Here is a 20,759-nt window from a genome sequence, read left to right on the forward strand (position 1 = left end):
AAAGGCGATAGTTAATATTTCTGCAATTATAGAGAAGTTAGAAAACAAAACTCTGGATGCTATAAAGGCTCAACGAGAAGAGATATCTAGTTTATCACAGGTAGTATTACAAAATCGGATGGCCCTAGACTTGTTACTGGCCGCTCAAGGGGGAGTCTGTACAGTAATAAATACAAGTTGTTGTATGTATGTAGATCAGAGTGGAAGGATCTCTACCGACCTGGAAGAAATATGGAAGCAAACAAGGGTCCTACATGAGATCAGTAAAGATGATCTTTCATGGAGTTTTAGTGAAATATGGAATAAGTTAACCTCCTGATTGCCCAATTTCCAATGGTTGAAACAAGTGTTCATTGCTCCAATCACATTAGTAGTGTTAGGAATATTTGTGTGCATGTTGTTTAGATGCCTGCTTTGTTGTGTTACTGTAAATAATGAAAGTATCTGATGCAAAAGAATTTGCATGGGAAAAGAAAAGGGGGGATTGATTAAGGAGGTATTGGGGAGGCATTGGGGAGGCAAGGACAATCCCCAGACATGGACTGTATATCTCGAAACAAGACACTGGAACTCATGATAAGGAAGCGGCAGACGGACAGAGAAACAAATGTAAGGACTATAAATCTCAAAATTGGACATTGGAATTCATTATAAAGATACAACAAATGGAAGAATTGGCAACAACCAGCTCTCGCAATTAAGAAACGTGCCAATTCAGCAGATTCCTGACCAAAGGTGAAAAGTACACTGTGAGGAAGACTCGGGGTCTTCCTCCCAAAGACCCCTGCCCACGTCCCAAAGACCCCTGCCCACAATTCTTGGGAGGCTCTACGCAGGCGCAAGGTGCCAAAAGGCTAATTAGCATGAGAAGCGAGGGAAGGCGGGGATAGATAATGCATATGTATAGGCGCTTGTAGAATATTGATAGATTGATTGTATAAATTCAAGACTGCTTTCCGCTTTGGGTATGCACGATAGGTGGAGAGATCCCCCGTGCATCCAGCGCTGCAATAAAGAATATACCACTTAAAGGAATTTCGGCTTCGATCTTTGAATCACATGACCGCTAATCACAAAGGGGGTTGTTTTCCTGACTGCTAATCAAAAGGGGGGTTCTTTTCTTGCAGGTGGGGTTGTTTTCTTATAGTTTTTTGTCTGAGTGCTTTTGACCAATAATCTTGTGTGAAACACTGTCCGCCCCTGTAAAGTTCACTATAAAAGTTAGGCTATTCGGGCAATAAAATGGAGCAGCATGATCTGACTCTGCTGGTGTCTGTCGTGCTTTCGGCCGTGCTTCGCAACAAATGGCGCCCGAACAGGCTGGGACCTGAACAGGGCTTGAACAGACATCGCAGCGGGACAGACATCGCACCGGAGCAGGACATCGCAGCCGAGCACGGACATCGCAGCGGCGCCGGGGCAAACATCGCAGCGCAGCGGGACAGCAGCGGCGCCGGCACATCCGAACGCAGGTAGACCAGGAGACCAGCGGCGTCGGGACCAGCGGCGCCGGGACCAGTGCCGCTGGGGACCAGCGGCGCCGCGACATCACAGCGCCGAGACTGAGACATCGGAGCGGCGCGGGACATCGGAGCGGACATCGGAGCGGCGCTGCAGCTGACCAGACACCAAGCCGCACACGCTGTACACAGGAGTCACGGTGAGACGCGCTACTCCCGGTGAGAGACGCGGGACACGGGGGGACGCGGGGACGCGGGGACTCCCGGTGAGAGACGCGGGACACGGAACCGCGCAGGAAATTGAAGTAAAAGGGACGATAATCCCCGCACCCGCAGCCTGAGAGGTGAACGGGACGTAACGGGACGTAAACGCGGAATCCCCGCACCCGGGGGCACCTATAGAGGGTCCCTGTCAGTCGTGTCTCGCAAAGGCTGCAACAGCATAAATAAAGGCATGGAGACACAAGCGGCATATGATTTGCTAAAATGCTTTTTAGAAAAGCAGAGCACGCAGGGTATAGACTGCAAAAAGGATTTACCAGGATTATTAGCATATGGAGTAGCACAGGGTTGTTTTATCAATCCGGATACAGTTTTTGAACAAGCAGAGTGGCGCAAATTTGGGGACAAATTGTTTGATGAAGTTATTAAGGACAATAAGACTGCTAAAAAATTATCGAAGCCTTGGAAAGCTGTCACTAACGCCTTAGCTATACATCAGGCTGAGCAGAGAGTCGCTGCTGCCGCTACAGAGCGACTGGGATTGCCAGGAAGAGCTGCTAGTGTTAACCCTCAGATGGACGAGGAAATAAGAGAGCAAAAACCAGATAGGAAAAACACAAGCCCGTTTACAGACGGTGTTCAACAGAGGCAGAGGGTGTGGAACCAAATAGCAAATGAGGCCCTACGTGAGGGTGAACACGAGATAGCTGCACAATTGGTTCCAGAGGCCTTCCTGGTAATATACTCACCGCCGGACGCCCAGGGTAATGTTACGGTTAATCTAGTGAATTTGGACTGGAAATTGTTAACTCAGCTGCGGTCCACAGTAAACGAGTCAGGTCTGAAAGGTGAACCTACGAGACAGATGCTGGACTACATTTGGGGAACAAATATTTTGCTTCCAGGAGACATACGCAACATAATGAAGTTAATTTTGACCCAACACCAGCAGCTCTTATTTAATGCCCATTGGCACGCTGCTTGTCAAGAAGCAGTCGCAGTGATAAGAGCGCCGGGGGACCCTTTACATGGGGTCACGCTGGAAGAGTTGATGGGGATAGGACCGTATTTTAGGACAGAAGCACAGGCATTGCTGGGACCTGATAAAGCCAAGGAATCAATGAGAACGGCCAGAAGAGCATTGGATCGGATAAAGGGGCCAGGGGGAATACCTTCCTACATGAGAATCAAACAGGGTAGAGAGGAACCATTTGGGCTTTTTATTGATCGCGTAGCAAACGCCATACAGGCAGCAGGGGTGCCCGATTACCTCAAGGGCATGATATTAAACCAGTGCGCAATTCAGAATAGCAACCCCTCTACCCGCACTATATTGGCTTCCTTACCCGGGACATGGACAATCGAGGAAGGGTTGGAAAGAATGGCTCAGGTACCAGTAGGCCCACAGGCTATGTTAGTAGAGGCAGTAAAGCAATTAGGTGACAGCATGCGAGAACAGGCACAGGCTGTGAAAGAGCATGTTCAGTCTACACAGAGTCAGGTCCTTGCAGCTCTTGCTCCTTTGCAAACCGCCGGTGGTCAAGTACCACCCCCTAGTAGCCAATTACCACACCGCTGCCGATGTTATCGTTGTGGTGCTTTTGGACACGTGAGACGATACTGCAAAGCTGGGGCAGTATGGTGCTCAAATTGTCAGTCGAACAATCACAAGGAAGCGGCATGTCGACGCAACGTGCCGGGAAACGGTTGCGGCCGGGGCAGCCCCTCCGGCTGCGGGGCGCCCCTCGCCGCCTTCTGCAACGCCTCCGGAGAGGGGCGGCCGGAGCCGGAGGCGGCCGGGCTGGCGCATGTCAGGGCGAAGTTCAGCAGGATGGTGGAGGCCGTGGACAAGACGATGGAGAAGCGGCTCGACAGGCTGACCGGGGAGCTGGCCCAGAAGACGGCGGAGCTGCTGGAGGTGCGGGCGGCCTTCGTGCAGCTCTCGCAGAAGCAGCAGGAGGTGCAGCGGAGGGAGCGGGTGCTCAGCAGGCAGGTGGACGTGGCGGTGGAGATGATCGCGGCCTTGAAGCAGCGCCTCAGCGAGTTCGAGGAGGAGGCAGAAAAAGAATTGCGGGGAAAAGCCAGGCTCCAGCACTTCATTGAGAATCTGCTGCAGCGCGTGGACCTGGCGGAGAGGCAGCTAGAGTATTACCAAAACCAGCAGATCGCCTGCAGCCGTATAGCAGATGTTACACGCTCTTTCCTAACTAGTAATCATGTGTCTCATCCATTTGTGGTGAATGGTCAGTGGCAAAAAGAAAAGGGGGAGAGTAAGGGGCGGCAAAGACAGAAACGGTACCAGGAGGATGCCACTGACACTGACGGCACGGGTAATAGCAGTAGTATAAGTGACACAGGTGCGGGGCGGCGGCAGGCGCCAGTGTCCTGGAAATGTGATGGTGAAAAGGACTGTGACAGTGGAGAAGATGAAGAGAATTGTGGCAATGTGACTTGTAGTGCAGCAGAATTTACATGCAATAGTGGGCAATGTATTTCCAAAAGCTTTGTCTGCGATGGTCAAGGTGACTGCTCCGACCACTCGGATGAATCTTTGGAGCAGTGTGGCCGCCAGCCTGCACCTCTGGTGAGGTGTTATGTGAGTGAGGTGCAGTGCGACTCAGGTGAAAAAGACTGTGACAGAGATCCTGATTGCAAGGATGGAAGTGATGAAATTAACTGCCCTTCTCAGACCTGCAGGCCAGACCAGTTCAGATGTGAAGATGGGAACTGTGTCCACGGAAGAAGGCAGTGCAGTGGTGTGAGAGACGGTCTGGATGGCACTGATGAAGCAAACTGTAACGATGTTATTCAGTGCTCTGGACCTGGCAAATTCAAGTGCAGAAGTGGAGAATGCATAGATATCAACAAAGTGTGTAACCAGCAGAGAGACTGCAAGGACTGGGGTGATGAGCCCCTGAAGGAATGCAACATAAATGAATGTGACTGTCTAGCTGGGTTTGAGTTTGTAGACAAGAGAAACTGTGGAGATATTGATGAATGTCAAAACCCTGGTATCTGTAGTCAAATCTGTATCAACCTGAAAGGTGGCTACAAATGTGAATGTAGCCGTGGATATCAGATGATTCCTGCTACAGGAACTGGGAAAGGGCCATACCGGTACAAAAATACAAATAACACCTGTGATTACAATGACGCTGCAAAGCAGGGTTTAGGGGTTCATAGTATGGAGACAAGGGGTAACAGCTACAGTGTTTGGAACAATTGTACAGCTTTGGCCTTACCTCCTGATGTTTTTCTGATTTGTGGGGATAAGGCCTGGCAAGGTATCGCTGCAAATGCTATCAGATGTCCATGTTACTTAGATAAACTCACTGTATTTGCTCCTAGCTTGTTACAGTTGTGTGAGATCACCAGACATAAATGGGCATTGCTTGCACCGGATTGCAATGATAATGTTGAATTGTGTGGGGTTGCAGCTAGAGCGGCCTTGGCAATTTTAGTGCTTGGAGTGGCATCTGTGGCCACACGTAACAACTGCTCGGCTACGGGGATCGGCTGCGGTGTGGACGCCCCTAGGTGCACCCTGAGCGTTTTGTTCAGAGGGGACTCCACTCTCAGCTGCTCACCGCAGGAGCAGACAACGATCTCCTGTAGCTGCAGACAAACAGTATGTTTTCAGCTGCTGGAGGGATACTAACTGGAGTGTTAATAATTGTATGTGTTATTCTTAAATGTCCAAGTATTTTGTGTTGAAAGTATTTGTGTAAGGGTAAGGTTTTAAAACAAAGTGTTGCAGGTCACTTCACGAGGAACACAATGAGAGACAATACTTGTTTGGTTGGTTATCATTCTAAATTATATTCTTGTGGTATGATTGAGGTTGTGGTATGATTGAGAGTGAGATGTGCCAGAGGCCTCTGGGTGTACGATTGTGCTCTGTATGTGTGATTGTACTGTGTACTGCGTGAGTGAGAGTGCATTTATAACCATAGTACAGGTTATCGTTGCCATAGTGCAGGATTCCGGAATATAGCCTTAGTACAGGTTATTGTTGCCATAGTGTAGGATCCCAGGATATAACCACAGTGCAGGCTAAAAGCATAGGTAATTGGTGCCGGCAAAAATCATAGAAAAATGGATTTATTAGAAAGATTCAATATGATATCAATCCTTTCAATCAATGGTTCACTGATTTGTTTGAAACAATGCATAGATGGTTACTGGGATTAGTCAAAGGGGCATTAAGGATTCTGTTCATTGTGGTGTCAATCATCATTACACGTAGTATTGTGATAAATGTGGTTAAAGGGTTACTTGCAAAATGTTATAGGGATTTTGAAGTGGTGCCGGGAACAGGTACCCAGTGGATCACTGCAAAGTGGACTGAAGCAGTTTTAGAATCTGCACACACTGAAGACGACCAAGAAGAGGTTCCTGATTCTGACAATGACATGGGCTGTGACACCTCAAGGACTGTCAAGAACAGCCTTTGATCACCATCAAGTGATTAGGTTTAAGTGTGTTACTATTAAGTTGTGTTGCTTACTATTAAATTGTGTTACCATTAAGTGCTTACAGTAATTGTAGTGTTATTAGGGTTAAGTTGTATAGTTGTGTTATGTTACGTATTTGACATCTGATGTAAAACCAAGTACTGCTTGTACAAAAAGAAAACGGGGGAATTGTTGGGAATTGGCATACAGGACGTGGACATGTGCCCATGGAACAATTGTTCGATCTGAGCTTGCTTTAAGCAACCAGGGGTAGGCCTTAGAAATCTCAGGGCCTGCTGTAGCTGAGCAAGCCAAGCTGCCAGAGTAACTGTGAGAAGCTCCCAGGGCAGTGACTCCCACATCGCCCAATTAAGGAACTCAGAAAATACTGTTACCAGCAGCTGGCCTCAAGGACTAGGTCTACATGACCGCTAATCACAAAGGGGGTTGTTTTCCTGACTGCTAATCAAAAGGGGGGTTCTTTTCTTGCAGGTGGGGTTGTTTTCTTATAGTTTTTTGTCTGAGTGCTTTTGACCAATAATCTTGTGTGAAACACTGTCCGCCCCTGTAAAGTTCACTATAAAAGTTAGGCTATTCGGGCAATAAAATGGAGCAGCATGATCTGACTCTGCTGGTGTCTGTCGTGCTTTCGGCCGTGCTTCGCAACAAAAGGAGATGCAACCCATCTGGATTTCAACTTGCAGTTTTACTTCCAGCAACAAAGACAACTTCACTTAGAATAGAAGGGGCAGATGCACCCTAACAAACGCAGCGCTTAATGTAATGCTCTCCTATGTTCGTATTTATAGAAAATATTAACCAGATGTCTCTTAACATCTCTGCTCCTTTAGCAGGTAGGAAGTACAACTGCTTGTTTTCAGCTGTGTAACTGGTACCACAAGCAGATACAACTTCTAATTTGTCTCTAAGTGTGTGTGGGGGGGGGACTTGAGGAGTTGTAGAAAACATGAAAGCTTATATCTTTGTTGCCTCGCTTTTAATTACTTCAGAACATGGAACTATTAAATTATAATATTGCATGTTCTTTTAGAAATAAGGATAAGGTGTAGGTCACTTAAAAGCTCACAATTTCTTAGTGTCTTGGACAACGCGAAAACGTTGTGGACTGCTACAGTTTAAGAAAATGAAGAAGACTTCTAATCGTAGTCCCCTTGGCTATGTATCCTTCTTGTCATGGCTAAAACAATTGAGACACATCAGAAATGAAACTCCCGAGTTGTGAATTAATAATATTAAAAGCGTTGGACAGGGTGAGCATCTAAGAAACTGACCTCAAAGTTAAGATTATTCTTGCCCCTCCCTCACATTTTTTCTAGCTGACGGACTGCAATAAACTGAGCGTTTGCAGCTGCATTCCTTGAGAAAGACAGAAGACAGATTCTTTCAACCATGGCAAACCAGGTAAGATCCTGTGGTGAGAAATTCAGGTTTGTAGTGTCTAAATGGATCCCAGAACCATACTCAGAATTCCTAGTAAATGTAAAGCTGAAATGGCTGGCTCACTCTGAGTTGGGTGTTCTAGTCCTGTGATTTCCTCTGCTAATTTGGTAATTGGTGGTTGTCTTCTGGATGCTTGATCATAACAACCGAAGCAGGTTGGGGGCAAAACGTTAAGCTTTGCAGTTTGGATTATTTGAGCATGAGTTCTTCTGAAGGATCTTGTGAGTAACACTCTCTAGGTAAGTTATGTAGAGGTGTTCTAGAGGAAGAACACTAAAGCCTGCGTAAGTAAAAGCTACTGAAAAACGCCAATCATATTTTTGGAAATCCTTGTTCTTCAGAATACTAAATGAGGGAGGCAACCTGTGTTGTTATGGCTGTTTCTCTCCTCTTTTCTGTAGTTATCACACTTCCTTTTTAACTGTGGCTTTTTTTTATTATTTTTATTTTATTTTATTTTTATTTTTTATTTTTGGAGGCACTCTTTTTTATGCCTCTTAGTTCCTGGCCTTGCATCTGGGTTTTGAGTTTTCCCCTCAGCCAAGTTAGTGCCTGTTCCTGGTCTGCTTTCTCCTTGCGTTCCATTAATGGGCCTCCTGTCGTCGTTCCTGGCCTGAGAGAGTGACTGGCAGCTAGGTAGTGAGGAGAGGCATCTCACATAAGGAAGAAGAATTCCTAGGAAAGGGGAGACAGGGACAGATGAGATTTCTTCTGAGCAGGAGTGATGATTTCCTGCATGTTCATCACTCACTGTGCTACTGAAGACTTTTTTTTTTGAGAGTCCGAGAGCTCAAATGGAGCACAATCCAGTCCTAAGCTAATTAGCGCATAGGATTGACCAGCATCGAAGGGCTAACTGCTTTTTTCCGAATTCCAAGAGGAAGCTGTCAATCCTTTAGCCAGCTTGACAAGTCAGGGGAATATGGCTGTTCATACAATCCTTTGGCTCTGTTATTTTTGCCAGGCGTTTTCCCCAGAGGCTGCTTTCCCTCATGGGAGGCAGAGGGAGAAATGGGACCCCAGGCTTCTTTCAAGGGCAAGGTGAATATGGGGAAATCACCTGTGGTGATGGGGAGTGGGAGGGAGGAATGTAAATGAGGCTAAATACTATAGAGGTGTTTTTTTATCCCAACAGGACTTGCTTGGGAAAAAACGAGAATGCCTCCAGGCCTACAGCTGGTGGAGAACACCACAGAAAAAACGAAAGAAAAGAACAAAATAAAACCAGGAAGAATAGGGTTTGTTAGTTGTAGTAGTTCAGCCAGGTAAAAACCTTTTGAAATGAGAAACTCTGCCTTACCTGTTTGAATTGGTAGCGAATGCCATCACTCACTTTTCAAATTCCAAAATGGCTGGTGTGGTTGCATAGATGCTAAATGTTGCATTGGCAACATGTGTCTATAAATAATGGTTTATTTGTAGTTGCTGTCTCCCATGGTCACTGGGAAGCAGTAGCAAACTAGTCATAGCTCCTTTGAATCGTGGCTGTGGTTTAAGTTGATCATTTTTCTTGGTATTTTTATGCTGCTTTCTTGTTCAGACAATAAACTATGCTTCTTCTTGAAACAAACTGTTGCAAGTTGTCAGAAAATGGGTCCTTGTTGCTGAAACAGTAGAATAGACCCAGAGTAATGGAAAACTTTAGATTAGAGTGGTGGCATTGCAATTTTCTACGCAACTCAGTAGAGTTCTGGACTTAGTACTCCTTACAGATTTGTCTCTTTTTTTTTTTTTTTGTCTGATGATAACTAACTGTGAATATAATGGGAATCGGCTATCTTAGTCTTGAACCTTAAAATTGTTCTCTCTCTCTCTCTTTTTAAAGACCAGATTATTCAGTATTTGTTGGGGAGCTTACCCCAGAAGTGGATGATTTCCAGCTCTATGACTATTTCCCAAAGAGGTATCCCTCATGTATTGACTGCAAAACAGCAACAGACCTGCTGGGATATTCCAGGTAATTCCAGTGCAAATGTGTAACGTTATCAGTGTGTTCGCTTTTATAAGCGATATGTAAGAGCTTGCGTCGGAGCTGTTCCAGTGCTTTTTTTCTGGGGCACGAAGAGTGAGATTAGTCTTTAGCACTGCTTTTCTTAATAGCACAGATCCTTGAGTGTTTTTAAGAGCTTTCCGGTTAGTTCAAGCAGTTACTGTGATAAGCTTCAACTTACCCATATGCATATCTACATGGGGGGAAAAAAAAACAACTAGAAGCTGTGGGAGAAGGAAGAGCTGTGCACTGAAATCAGCGCTGCTGTGTGTCTACTTAGTCATCTGCAATACTGAAGACAAAATAATTCCTATTTTGTTTGGGGAAAAACATAAGCCCTGGCAAATCTTAGGGGGTTGGGTGATGGAACCTAATGTTAGTAGTAAATAAAGTCTAGCAGAAACTACTGGCCATGCAGTGAGTCAAGCAGGAATGAGCGAGTTTGCTGTTCAGACAATGCTGCCTGTAATAGACTAATTCAAGAACCTTTAGTTTTGTAACTGTTATGCATACTAGAATTTGTTTTCTCCCTTTTGAAAATTGTAGAAGGCATGCCTATGTCAGATTTGGTGAGCAAGGTGATCAGATGAGGGCACTGCAAGACTGCCAGAATGCACCAGGTCTGGGGGGAAAATGAATCCGGCTGAGCATAGGAATTTCTAAAAGGTAACCAATGAGTTGTGCATTGATACAGTTATTCTAAATAATCAGATTCTTGTAGCTCTGCCTTTGTAAAGTCTGTGGCCCTTGCTGTAATGGCTGTACACAGGATGCAGTCTACAAAACCAAAAATGCAGAAGTGCTATGTTTTGACTCCCTGGATTCATCAACCTGTTTCAGGATGGCTGGGGGAATCCACCTCTTATGTCTAGCCAGACAGTGTCACTTGGGCTTAGCTGCCATTGTAACCAGCCTTCTTTCTCAACAGTAGCAAAGCTGAATGCATTCGTAAATATTTTCAGGTTTGGGCCTATATGAACTAGAAGGGACAACAAGTGGTTTTATACGCTAGGGAGTTCTTGTTCTTAGACCTTTCCCTCTAGTTTGAGAAGAGCACAGAACTAGTTTCCCAGTGGGCTGACAGGAAAGAAGTGAGGGAACATCTGGGAATGCAGGGAGAAAGCCAAAGGAGTTTATTACTAGAACAGGTGTAGAATACTATTCTTTGCTTTTCATGAGCTTAGGGCAACGGGGAGTTTAAAGTTTAGCACTTCTTGAGAGGGTTTCTTACTCTACTGGCTCAGTTCTATCATTTATTTAGAGCAATTTAGGTCTCTGAATAGTTAAAGAACCGATACCAAATTTGATGAACTCTGATTCAGGATACTGACAAAAGAGGACTTCATATAAACAATTCCAATATGTTCATGAGGTTAGCTTGTGTGTTCTGTTAAACAGTAAAAAAATGACACTTCTGTTTCTGTTTACCTAGCATAATTCTGCAAATGTTGCCTCCTGCTTTAGAACAGAAATGCTCTTCTCCAAGAGAGCACTGTCCAAAATTTCTTTGCCAAATTTCTTTATTAAATTAATATTTTTATTTTGAAAACAAGAATAAGCCCCAAACATGTTTTCTCGCTTTGGCTATCCAGATGAATGTCAACAGTATTTTCAGATTTTCCTTCCCTACAGAACTGTATGTAGGAAGAGTGCAGTTGGAAACAGAAGATGTAAGATGATGTATCTTCTGTTTGTTTACTACAGTAACAAGACAATAGATTACCTCTTTATTAGAACTTGTGTAGCTTTACAGTATTGAAACAAGCATAGGTATTAAAAGACACATCAGTAACAAGTTTCTGAATGGCTGAGTACCATGCTCTCTTAGCATTGAAATATCCAGCCACTGGATTAGTTTCAGTTGTGTTTGCTTGTTTTGGAAGCTGTTTCAGAATGCCTTCAGCCTGTATTCTTGACAAAAAGCATAGAACTCACTTCTCTGCATCCCCAATTCAAGTCAGATAAATTGGGCACTGCAAACACAGAAGGCCTGCCTGTACAGAATCAGTGAAGAAAAGTCTAAACAGTGGATTTTTTTTTTAATATGCAACTGGGTTATCTGAACGTATTTTATGCAGTGTACATCAGTTTTAGTATAGATAGCACTTGTCTTGGTTCTTGTCCGTAGTCTGAAGCTGCCCCGGAGAAAATCTTGAAAGGGAAAGTAGTGAAAACTAATTAGCTGGCCCTTTCTTCTTCAGAACCGCTGTATTTTGTAATTCTCCCACTGGTAAGGCTTCCTACTGGACAATTGTGATTATGTAGTTAAGCAAGACTGACTTCACCTGAGTGGTATACTTGGCAGCTGTTGAATGTTTCATGGCCTGTAAACAAACCAAAAAATCAACTGAGCAGGTGGAGGTAGGCATGGCAAACTGTCAGGCAGTGTCAGATGCTTCTTTGAAATGGATAATCTGACTCCATTCACTTCTTTCTGGAAATAAGATCTAGTAATTAACCAAACAAAAGACAGAAGGGTTAAGACTGCATCTTTAAAGCAGCTGTGCTGGATAAATGTCTCTGGTCTTAATGAATCAATCTTTAGCAAAGCACAGAGACTTAGCAGCAGCTTTCTTATGCCAACACTAAAAATACTTGCTATATACAGGTAACAATGTCAAGGCTCTGGAGTTAACAATTACTTCTGGTATTGGCAAAGGTGAGGATGTTTGCTTCTGTATAGATGGGGTTTTGTGCTGTGACTTGTAGTCACCTAAGTGATGAACTCTGATTCAGGATGCTGACAAAAGAGGACTTCATATAAACAATTCCAATGTGTTCATGAGGTTAGCTTGTGTGTTCTGTTAAACAGTAAAAAAATAACACTTCTATTTCTGTTTACCTAGCATAATTCTGCAAATGTTGCCTCCTGCTTTAGAACAGAAATGCTCTTCTCCAAGAGAGCACTGTCCAAAATGACAGTAATAGCCAAATGCTGAATATTAATTAAATAATAAAAACTCGAGACAATTGAACAACTGTCTAATTTTCTACAATATTTGTTCAAAATGCATCGCACACAGGACAACTCCTGATTCAAAGGTGGCAATTTTAACAGAAAAGACAAGCTACTAATACAGACACTAAAGGAAACGCATCTTGAACAGCAGCTCAAGTTGCTCGTAAATGTACATTGAACGTAGTTGTTTTGTGTTTTTTTTTGTTTGTTTGCTTTTTTTTTTTTTTGCTGTTTTGTTTTTAAATCAGAAGTGAAGTTTTTGAACAATGTGGATTTAGATTCTGCTTCTTTTAAATTGATACAGTGAATGTCACAGATTTGCAGCTTTTGCAATATCTTTAGAACCGAAACTCTTTACTATTCTTTCTGCACCTGGGCTGAAGGTGGGACAGGAGCGTCGAGTTTTACAAACATTTCCTTTTCAATTCCACAAATTGTATTTACTTAAAATGAAACATTGATCATCTAGCTAGTTCTCTTAGTACCTCAGTTACAGTTACATCCTAACACATAAAGGAGATGCAACCCATCTGGATTTCAACTTGCAGTTTTACTTCTAGCAACAAAGACAACTTCACTTAGAATAGAAGGGGCAGATGCACCCTAACAAACGCAGTGCTTAATGTAATGCTCTCCTATGTTCATATTTATAGAAAATACTCTCTTAACCATAAGTTTGTTGTTTGTTTGTTTGTTTGAAATCAAAAATGCTAGCGTATTTTTTAAAAGGAGTTCATTATCTCACCAGGGTTTCTTAGAACGTCTAAGACGCTTCCTTCCTTTAATCCTCATCCATATTTAAAGGGAACTCTGAAGGGAACAGCAACAAAACCTTCCTTCTCCTCTTGCTCATTGTTGGTGGATGCGGATGAGCTAGTTTCTTTTGAAACAAAAGAAAACAAACAGCTGTCACAATGCGACCTACCTAGAGCACATTATACTCACTTGCGTTAGAAACAAGAATTTCCAACTTTCATGCTTCTCACCTAAGAACCTTCACCAATTCTACTTACTTTATAATGGTTTATAATTACAAGCAATAAAAACAGATCTGTCACTGGAAAAATACTGCGGAAGTCCAACACTGCCCGGAATTGCTAGCATGCACAGACAGGACAGGTTTAAGATTTAATAAAGAAGAAAAGAAAAATCAGCACTTCAGATGTGAAGTGCTAAGATTTCAGTTACCTAGGGTAAGAAAGGACGTCACGGGCGTATCACTGGATCCAGAAAGCTCTGATGATTTTACAACGGGAACACTAAATGTAAACCCAATCTGCTATGAACAAGAGAGGTTTTTCAGAGCCACAGGAACGTCAATCAAATGCATACACAAAACCAAATCTGAAAGCTGGTCTTCACATTTGTAGCATGCATGCTGAATGACAAATTACAAGCCAGAAGCCTACATAGTTCTCTCCATCAAGGCAGATTCAGCTTTAGTGTTCTGCAACAGCCTACTAAATGCCTAAGAAAACAAGTCTAGCTTCTTTATTAGTTTACTTACAGGAAATGTAGATAGCACTTCTGCCTCTGTAGACTTCACAATTGGAGATGAAAATGCAAACGCAGGACTGCTAACACTACTTGTTGGCTGTATCCGTATTTTCAAAAGAATTCAAGGTTTACATTTAAGAGCAACAACTACCTGAATTCACTACCCAACACAAGTCCTGCAGTGACGTTGAAAAGCTTGATGTTTCAGTTATTTTGCAGACAGAAGTAGTAATAAAACAAAGTCAAGTTTCCTAGTGGGTATAGGACAATATCTTCACAAGCAAATTCCAGAAACCCAGAGGAAAAGCTGGAGATGCTACTTAGGTCTAAATGCATGGAAAAGCAAACCAGGAAGCTGAAGAACAGTAAACTCAGCCCAATGATACTCCAAGAACTTCAGCAAACACCTCAACATATTACATCAGCTACCTACTTCAAACCATACAAAAATATTTCAATTGCTCTGGAACAGATTGATGTTTATTTTATTGCAATAATATGCCAATTATTGCACCCTAGGCTCATTCTATGCGAGGCTTATACGACCACATTACCTCTAATTTAATAACTTCAATAAAGTTGTGGTTTAACCATTGTAGGCAACTAAGCACCACACAGCCACTCGCTCACTCCCTTCAAGTGGAACAGGGAAAAGAACTGGAAACAAAGAAGTTAAGTTGTTAAATTTGAGGTACCATTAATGACTCATCACAGTAATGGCTACCTGGAAAGACGAATGCCATAACCCTGTACATACCCCCAGCTCCTTCCCCTTCTTTCCCCCACCATTTATTGCTGGGAATGATGCTAAATGGTGTGGAGTATCCCCTTGGTCCTCTGGGGTCGGTTGTCCTGGCTGGGTCCCCTCCCAGCCTCTTGTGCATACCCAACCTCCTCGCTGGCAGGGCGGTGTGAGAAACAGAAAAGGACTCGTCACTGTGCAAGCACTGCTCAGCAACAGCTAAAACACCAGTGCCTTACCAACACTGTTTTGGTCACAAATCTGCAACGCAGCACCATCTACTATGAAGAAAATTAACTCTACCCCCGCCCAAATCAGTATAAATAGCTTGCCATAAAATGCACACCCCATTCCCCCCCTGAATCCCGCAGCATTTGAAGCAGTTACACAATCGCATTAAACAGAAGTTTGCAAGGTCTAAGACTGAGAGAAGCAGAATCAAAACATTTGTGCGTTTTTCCCCAAACTGGCATGCGACCCCAATTTATTCAGCCAAGCACAAACTAACATTCATTAGCTTCACGAGCACCACACAACTCGCAACAAAGCGGCATACTCACCCGAAGAAGTACTGACAGCAAAAAGACTTACCTGGCCCGCCGCCGTGATTGCCATGTCTCCCGCCGCCATTGAATTTGTCATGCTCGTCGTAGTCGTCGCCGCTGAATTTGTCTTGCTCTTTGCCAGTGTTAGATAAGGTATGGCTGTCGCCACTGCTGGGTACGTCACGCCCGCCGACACCGTTGGATATGTCACGCTCCCCCCTGCCATCGAGTATGTCATTTGTTCTACCTCCTCCTCCTCCTCTAGATATGTCATGTTCGCCTCCGCTGCTGATGGATTGCCCGCCCCCGGCGCTGCAGCTGGATTTCCCACCCCCGGCGCTACTGCCGGGTTTCCCTCGCCTGCTGCTGCATTTCCTGCAACCGCATCTGCTTTGCGACTTCCCATATCTCCTGCTGCTTCTCCATGGCCCGTGCCCGTCGCTTCCACTCTTCTTGAAATTCCTGTTTTCGCCGCTCGATTATCCAGGCCAGCTCCTTCTGCAGGGCTTCCCATGCCTTTTGCTTCTGCTGGATTCGCTCTTCCCGTCGCTGCTGCCGGCGTTGCCATGCCCAGCGCTGCAGCAGGCGTTGCAATGCCCGTTGCTGCCTCTGGAGTGGCAACGCCCTTTGCTGCTGCTGGAATTGCCATGCCTGTCGCAGCTGCTGGAGTTGCCATGCTCGTTGCAGCTGTTGAAACAGCGCTTGGTGACACCCAGACAGCACTACTACCAACAAAACTAAAATTGAACTGAGGCAGCGACGCAGTACCGATGGGTAGGGGGATTTTCGGTAGCACTGGTTCCTCCACTTCCTAAAGTTGTAAAAGAAAAATTTAAATTTACCAGACGTACTTTTACAAGACTACTTTCTCACATTGTCCCACCCAATTTATTAACAAAATGAAATCAAACAAAAACCCATGCAAATTCAGAGAAAGCAAGTTTCCAGAAGAAAGCCTGATCTCCCTACCTCTGTCTACTAGGTCATTTTAATTTATGGCAGGCCTGCTTCCACATAATACTCTGTTCAACAACTGTACAGCAAGAACACTGAAAGTTAACTCAAAACCTGTGCAGAACAAAGAGGCACAGATCAGATTTTTCTTTTCCTTTCCTATACTTTGGTCATCAGAGCTCTAGAGAAGCATCATCCTTTCTAACTACCCTCACACCTCTTCAATTAAGAGTACACTCTCAAGACAAATGAGAAAGCGTTCCTCTTGCAAAATTAGGCAGGAGGGTTGCCAAAGTTTCTAAAGTCACTACAGCAGTGAACGTGGAAAAAGGTAATGTTTCAAGAAGCAGGTAGCTTCAACAACCAACCTAAACGCAAAAAGCACCAAAGAAAGTCAGACTAGCAGCACTGAAGACTCTATTCTGGTAAATACAGCCCATACCACGTATCGGGACACAAATGCAAAAATCAGAAAACGCTGTTTTCAAAACTTCCATTTTTATCCCTTCCACTTACTTTATTTGATTACTAAGATTGGATGAGTTATGTTTTAAATGACGTAGACAATCTGATCAAAATTTCAACACTACTATCACGATCTACTTAGAAATGACTAGGCAGGGACGTAAGGAGGTACTACTGATATTCAGTGCATAAGGCAGCCTACGTCTGTTTCACTGTTTTGATTTGAAAAATTTATGAACTTAGGATATTTGGATCATGTTTGGACCATTTAATGTCCCATTTAATGTTTTTAAACTTAAATTAAATACTTAATATTAAATATTAAATGCTTTAATTAATAAATAACATTTAAATTAAAACTATTTAATTGTAAATACTTTAAATTAAATACTTAACATTAACTTAGTATTAATTAAATATTTACGTTACTATTAAGTATTTAAATTAACTTACAGGCACCTCACATAACATCCAGTAAAAGAAAAAATAATCCGAATATTCACGGTCACAGTTTTATGGAATAGATTTTTCTGATTAAAATGAGAAAAAACTCTCACAAGGAGTTTGGTGATTCTCAAAAATTGAGTCATCATTAGCAGACATGCAGAATGCTGTCTTCTACTACTCTTTTTCAAACTCTTGGCCTGTATCTTTTTATACGACTTAAATATGAAACCAAAAATTAAACTTTTTCTTTCTTTTTATACTTGGCACTCATGTCAAGTATCATTCCTGTATAAAAACTACACAAACCTTCACCAAAACATTACTTCTGTTCTTAGGACTCACTCGTTCAGTGGCTAATGAGAAATGTTATAGTTCGAAGAATCTCCAAAGTAGCAGAACTAAAAATTTCAAAATTATGTAAGCAAAGTTCAGGCATTCAAACACAGTAAATCAATTGAGCCTGCTCTGAAACCCCCAGGAAAACATCATACAAAACGAAAGAGGTATTATTATAATGTACTATGATGCAATAAAACTGACACACTTAGCTACTGACTTCAGCAATCTCAGTCACAGCAATTAATTTAAGAGTCACTTACCTGTTCTTGTACACATCTGGATAAATAGTGTAACCCTCTTTCCCTTCTCATTTTGCCGCCTCCACTACTCATTCCTGAGGACAGACCATTGGATGCGGCAGCACCGAAGTTGTAGCTGGTCACATTTCTAGTAGTTTCACATTTCACACCGCTCACATTTCTGTAGCTGGTCACACAACAGTACAGAAGTTGGGAGAAAAAAAAGAGAAAAAAAACTTAATCAGACAATTTTTTTCAAGACATTATAGCTGTTATTAGTCCTAGAATTGAAACCTGCTAACCAGAAAAAAATAAAGCTGTCTCACAAGTTGCTAAATGCTGGTAAATACTTGATGTTCTATATCGGAAAATCTTTATTAACAGCAGCAATGAAAAGGACATACATAAGCGCACCGTTCATATGGGAACAATGACTAAGCCAGAAGACCTGAAATAGAAGAGCTGATTTAGATTGTTATTTTCCAACGCTTCCTTTAAACAGGACTGGTTCTCTGATTCTGCGATGAACATGCATCTTTGCAGGGATATAAAAGAACAACTCACGAAAATATAGAAAGAGTGCTCATATGCATACACACACGGGACACGCTGCCAACAGCTATGATAGAACAGAGAGGCCGTAGACTTGTGTGGCAAGGTAATACAGCATAAGCTTCAGAAGCAGCTCTGGCTTTCATGTGGCCATCAGCAGCAACAGCAGAGGTGTTTGGGTGTGCCAACATTCCAGTCTTTTCAGACATGAATAGAGATCCCTTTTGTAAGGCATTTCACACAAAGGCATTTTTCTGTTACTTAGAAAAGCCTAGACCAAAACCAGAAAGATTTCCTCATCTCAGTGGAAACAGGGAAAAAAATATCCCAAACCAGAAGTGAAATAGGGAATAGCACTAATAAAAGCACTATGGCAAGAAAATGAAGTCTGCCTGGAAAAACTGTGACATCAAAGCTTATCTTGCAGCCAATCAGGAAGTACAAAAGTGCATTAGATCACACTGGAAGACACCAGCTCAAACTTCCAGAAGACTGAGGAGGAGAACTGGTCTAAACTTGTCAAATACTTGACAACAGCCTGCTTAGCACTCTGACTGCATAGAGGAAGACAGATCCCTAAGGCATATGCTCAGACTTTTCTCTAATCCAAACTGTCAATCAATTAGAACACTGAAAAAGAGTCTTACATCAGAATAGGTCTTTATTCGGACAAGTATCGTTTGCCCATAATAGCCCATATTCCTCTTTCTGTTAACACCTGTCAGCTTCAAGGGGGCAAAGACAATTGTCAGCCTTCAAGCAAGTCTGATCTACAATTGGACTCAGGCTTAAAAAAAAAATATATATATATATATGTATATATACACACACACACACACATATATAGCATTGGTGGGCCAGAGATTTACTGAATATTCCAACTCAGCTGTCCAAAGGGACTCTTGCCAGCAGATCATTGTGGTGCTCCTGCTCCAGAACATGGCACCCAACAGAGACCAGCACCACAAAAAACACTACCACCACTACACCACTTTTGTTTGTAGAGTACTACAAACAAAAGGTAGGGCACTGCAATGGACTGTGTCAACAAAATCAAAAGCAGTATGAGTTTTCTGGATCTCCTTCCTAAATGGAGAAGTAGAAAGGAGTGCTAACAAAGATAATTCAGAACAGTTTGAAAAAAACATAATTAAAACCCAGCAGCTGTTTGCACCTGTACCAGAACCTTAAAGCCAGTCGCTTCCACCCCTAAAAAGGTGGTGGTTGTGAAGTCGAACTTTTAGATGCCAAGACAAAAACGTTGAGTTCTTTCTGCAAGCCAAAGAATGCCCACGGTCACATAAGAATTGCTTGGCAGATGAGCAGAGTCAGCAAAATTCCCTGCTACTGTTCTTGGAAAAGAGCAACCCCCTAAAAAGGTAGGGTGCAAAATGTCCTAACTCAAGCGTTATTACCCCAAACACCATTTGCCCAGAAGGGAAAGCCATCAATATTATCTGGAGGATAACTCATCCTAACCCTAACCAACTAACTCATTAATTAACATCCTAAACCAAGAAAGCAGTATAACACAAAGCAGTCTCCTCAAGAAGAAGTTCAGTTAATTCTTCTGGATTTAGTTTTTTTATTTTAGAGATGAGTTAGCATTTGGCCTCAAATGATTCTAAACAACACAGGGTCTTCATGTGAACTCAGAGCAAACAATTAACTTCATCATGAAAGGAGCATTAAAAATAAATAAATACTAATAAATCTTCTTCCAGGTTTTTGCTCAAAAAATAAAGAAAAAAAAACTGTGACTCACTTCGCCTACTTTACCTTCTAAAGAATACTTCAGAAAGAATCATTCCATGAGGACAGAGCTTTCAAACTCCCAGCAATTAACTAGCTAAAACTAATAGCTTTTCCCCTAGGGAACATTAAGAGGGACAAATTGTTTTGTTATAAATAAATTGACATACAAACTATGAAATAGCTGTCACAGCAAAATTTGTAACACTAAAGATTTAGTTAAACTACAAAACGATCCCTATTTCCTAGAGAAGGAAAAAATTAGGCCTCCAAAAGCACAGAGCCTTTCCGTGGATACAGCATTATAGCATGCCTTGTTTCCCATCTTCACATCCTACTCAGAAGATAAACTTGGCATAAAAAGTGGTGTATCAGTCATTTTATTATTGTTCATCTTCATTCTTTTCATAAAAGCAACAATTTTCTCAAAGTTACACTGGTCTTCAAACACAATCTGGACTTCGCTGTTCCCTCAAAATACAAAATTTTCCTTGCATTTCCCATTCCTTTTACTGACAACTGTCACCACCTTTCCAAAAAGGCAAGCATGCAGACTGTACTGAAAAGGAGATTTCTTTCTTCCTTCAAGTAAGTTTTAAATGAACAAATGTCATACCTTCCACATTGTTCTGCTTGCTGTCTCACAGGCGAAGTCTTTTCTCTCATCCACTGCAAGTTAAA

At 42.7% G+C, this 20,759-nt stretch overlaps 2 protein-coding genes across 16 annotated transcripts in view; one reads left to right on the plus strand and one right to left on the minus strand.

The window, feature by feature from the left end:
- Positions 1 to 1,912: 1,912 nt before the first annotated feature.
- The window catches only part of LOC113840589 (uncharacterized), a 32,583-nt gene continuing 13,736 nt past the window's right edge, over positions 1,913 to 20,759 (plus strand). The window contains exons 1-5 of the mRNA XM_072033216.1: positions 1,913 to 6,990; positions 7,474 to 7,558; positions 8,733 to 8,862; positions 9,423 to 9,554; positions 10,134 to 10,253. Coding sequence (XP_071889317.1) covers positions 1,915 to 5,340 — 3,426 coding nt within the window. The 5' untranslated portion in view covers positions 1,913 to 1,914 and the 3' untranslated portion in view covers positions 5,341 to 6,990; positions 7,474 to 7,558; positions 8,733 to 8,862; positions 9,423 to 9,554; positions 10,134 to 10,253. The remainder of the gene's footprint in view (positions 6,991 to 7,473; positions 7,559 to 8,732; positions 8,863 to 9,422; positions 9,555 to 10,133; positions 10,254 to 20,759) is intronic.
- Positions 11,302 to 20,759, minus strand: part of LOC113841408 (uncharacterized) — a 79,210-nt gene continuing 69,752 nt past the window's right edge. For 6 of the 15 annotated variants that reach the window (XM_072033211.1, XM_072033213.1, XM_072033210.1 and 3 more), the window contains 7 exons: positions 20,695 to 20,747; positions 17,796 to 17,961; positions 15,377 to 16,141; positions 14,801 to 14,941; positions 13,735 to 13,825; positions 13,292 to 13,426; positions 11,302 to 11,911 (listed from right to left, as the gene is read on the minus strand). In XM_072033211.1, the coding sequence (XP_071889312.1) occupies positions 13,335 to 13,426; positions 13,735 to 13,825; positions 14,801 to 14,941; positions 15,377 to 16,141; positions 17,796 to 17,961; positions 20,695 to 20,747 (1,308 nt within the window). In that variant the 3' untranslated portion in view covers positions 11,302 to 11,911; positions 13,292 to 13,334. Of the gene's footprint in view, positions 11,912 to 13,291; positions 13,427 to 13,734; positions 13,826 to 14,269; positions 14,701 to 14,800; positions 14,942 to 15,376; positions 16,142 to 17,795; positions 17,962 to 20,694; positions 20,748 to 20,759 lie in introns of those variants that run through there. The other 9 variants (XM_072033209.1, XR_005263095.2, XM_072033215.1 and 6 more) reach the window with 9 other exon arrangements.

The sequence above is a fragment of the Anas platyrhynchos genome, chromosome 2 (assembly GCF_047663525.1).
Source record: "Anas platyrhynchos isolate ZD024472 breed Pekin duck chromosome 2, IASCAAS_PekinDuck_T2T, whole genome shotgun sequence".
Taxonomy (NCBI): Eukaryota; Metazoa; Chordata; class Aves; order Anseriformes; family Anatidae; genus Anas; species Anas platyrhynchos.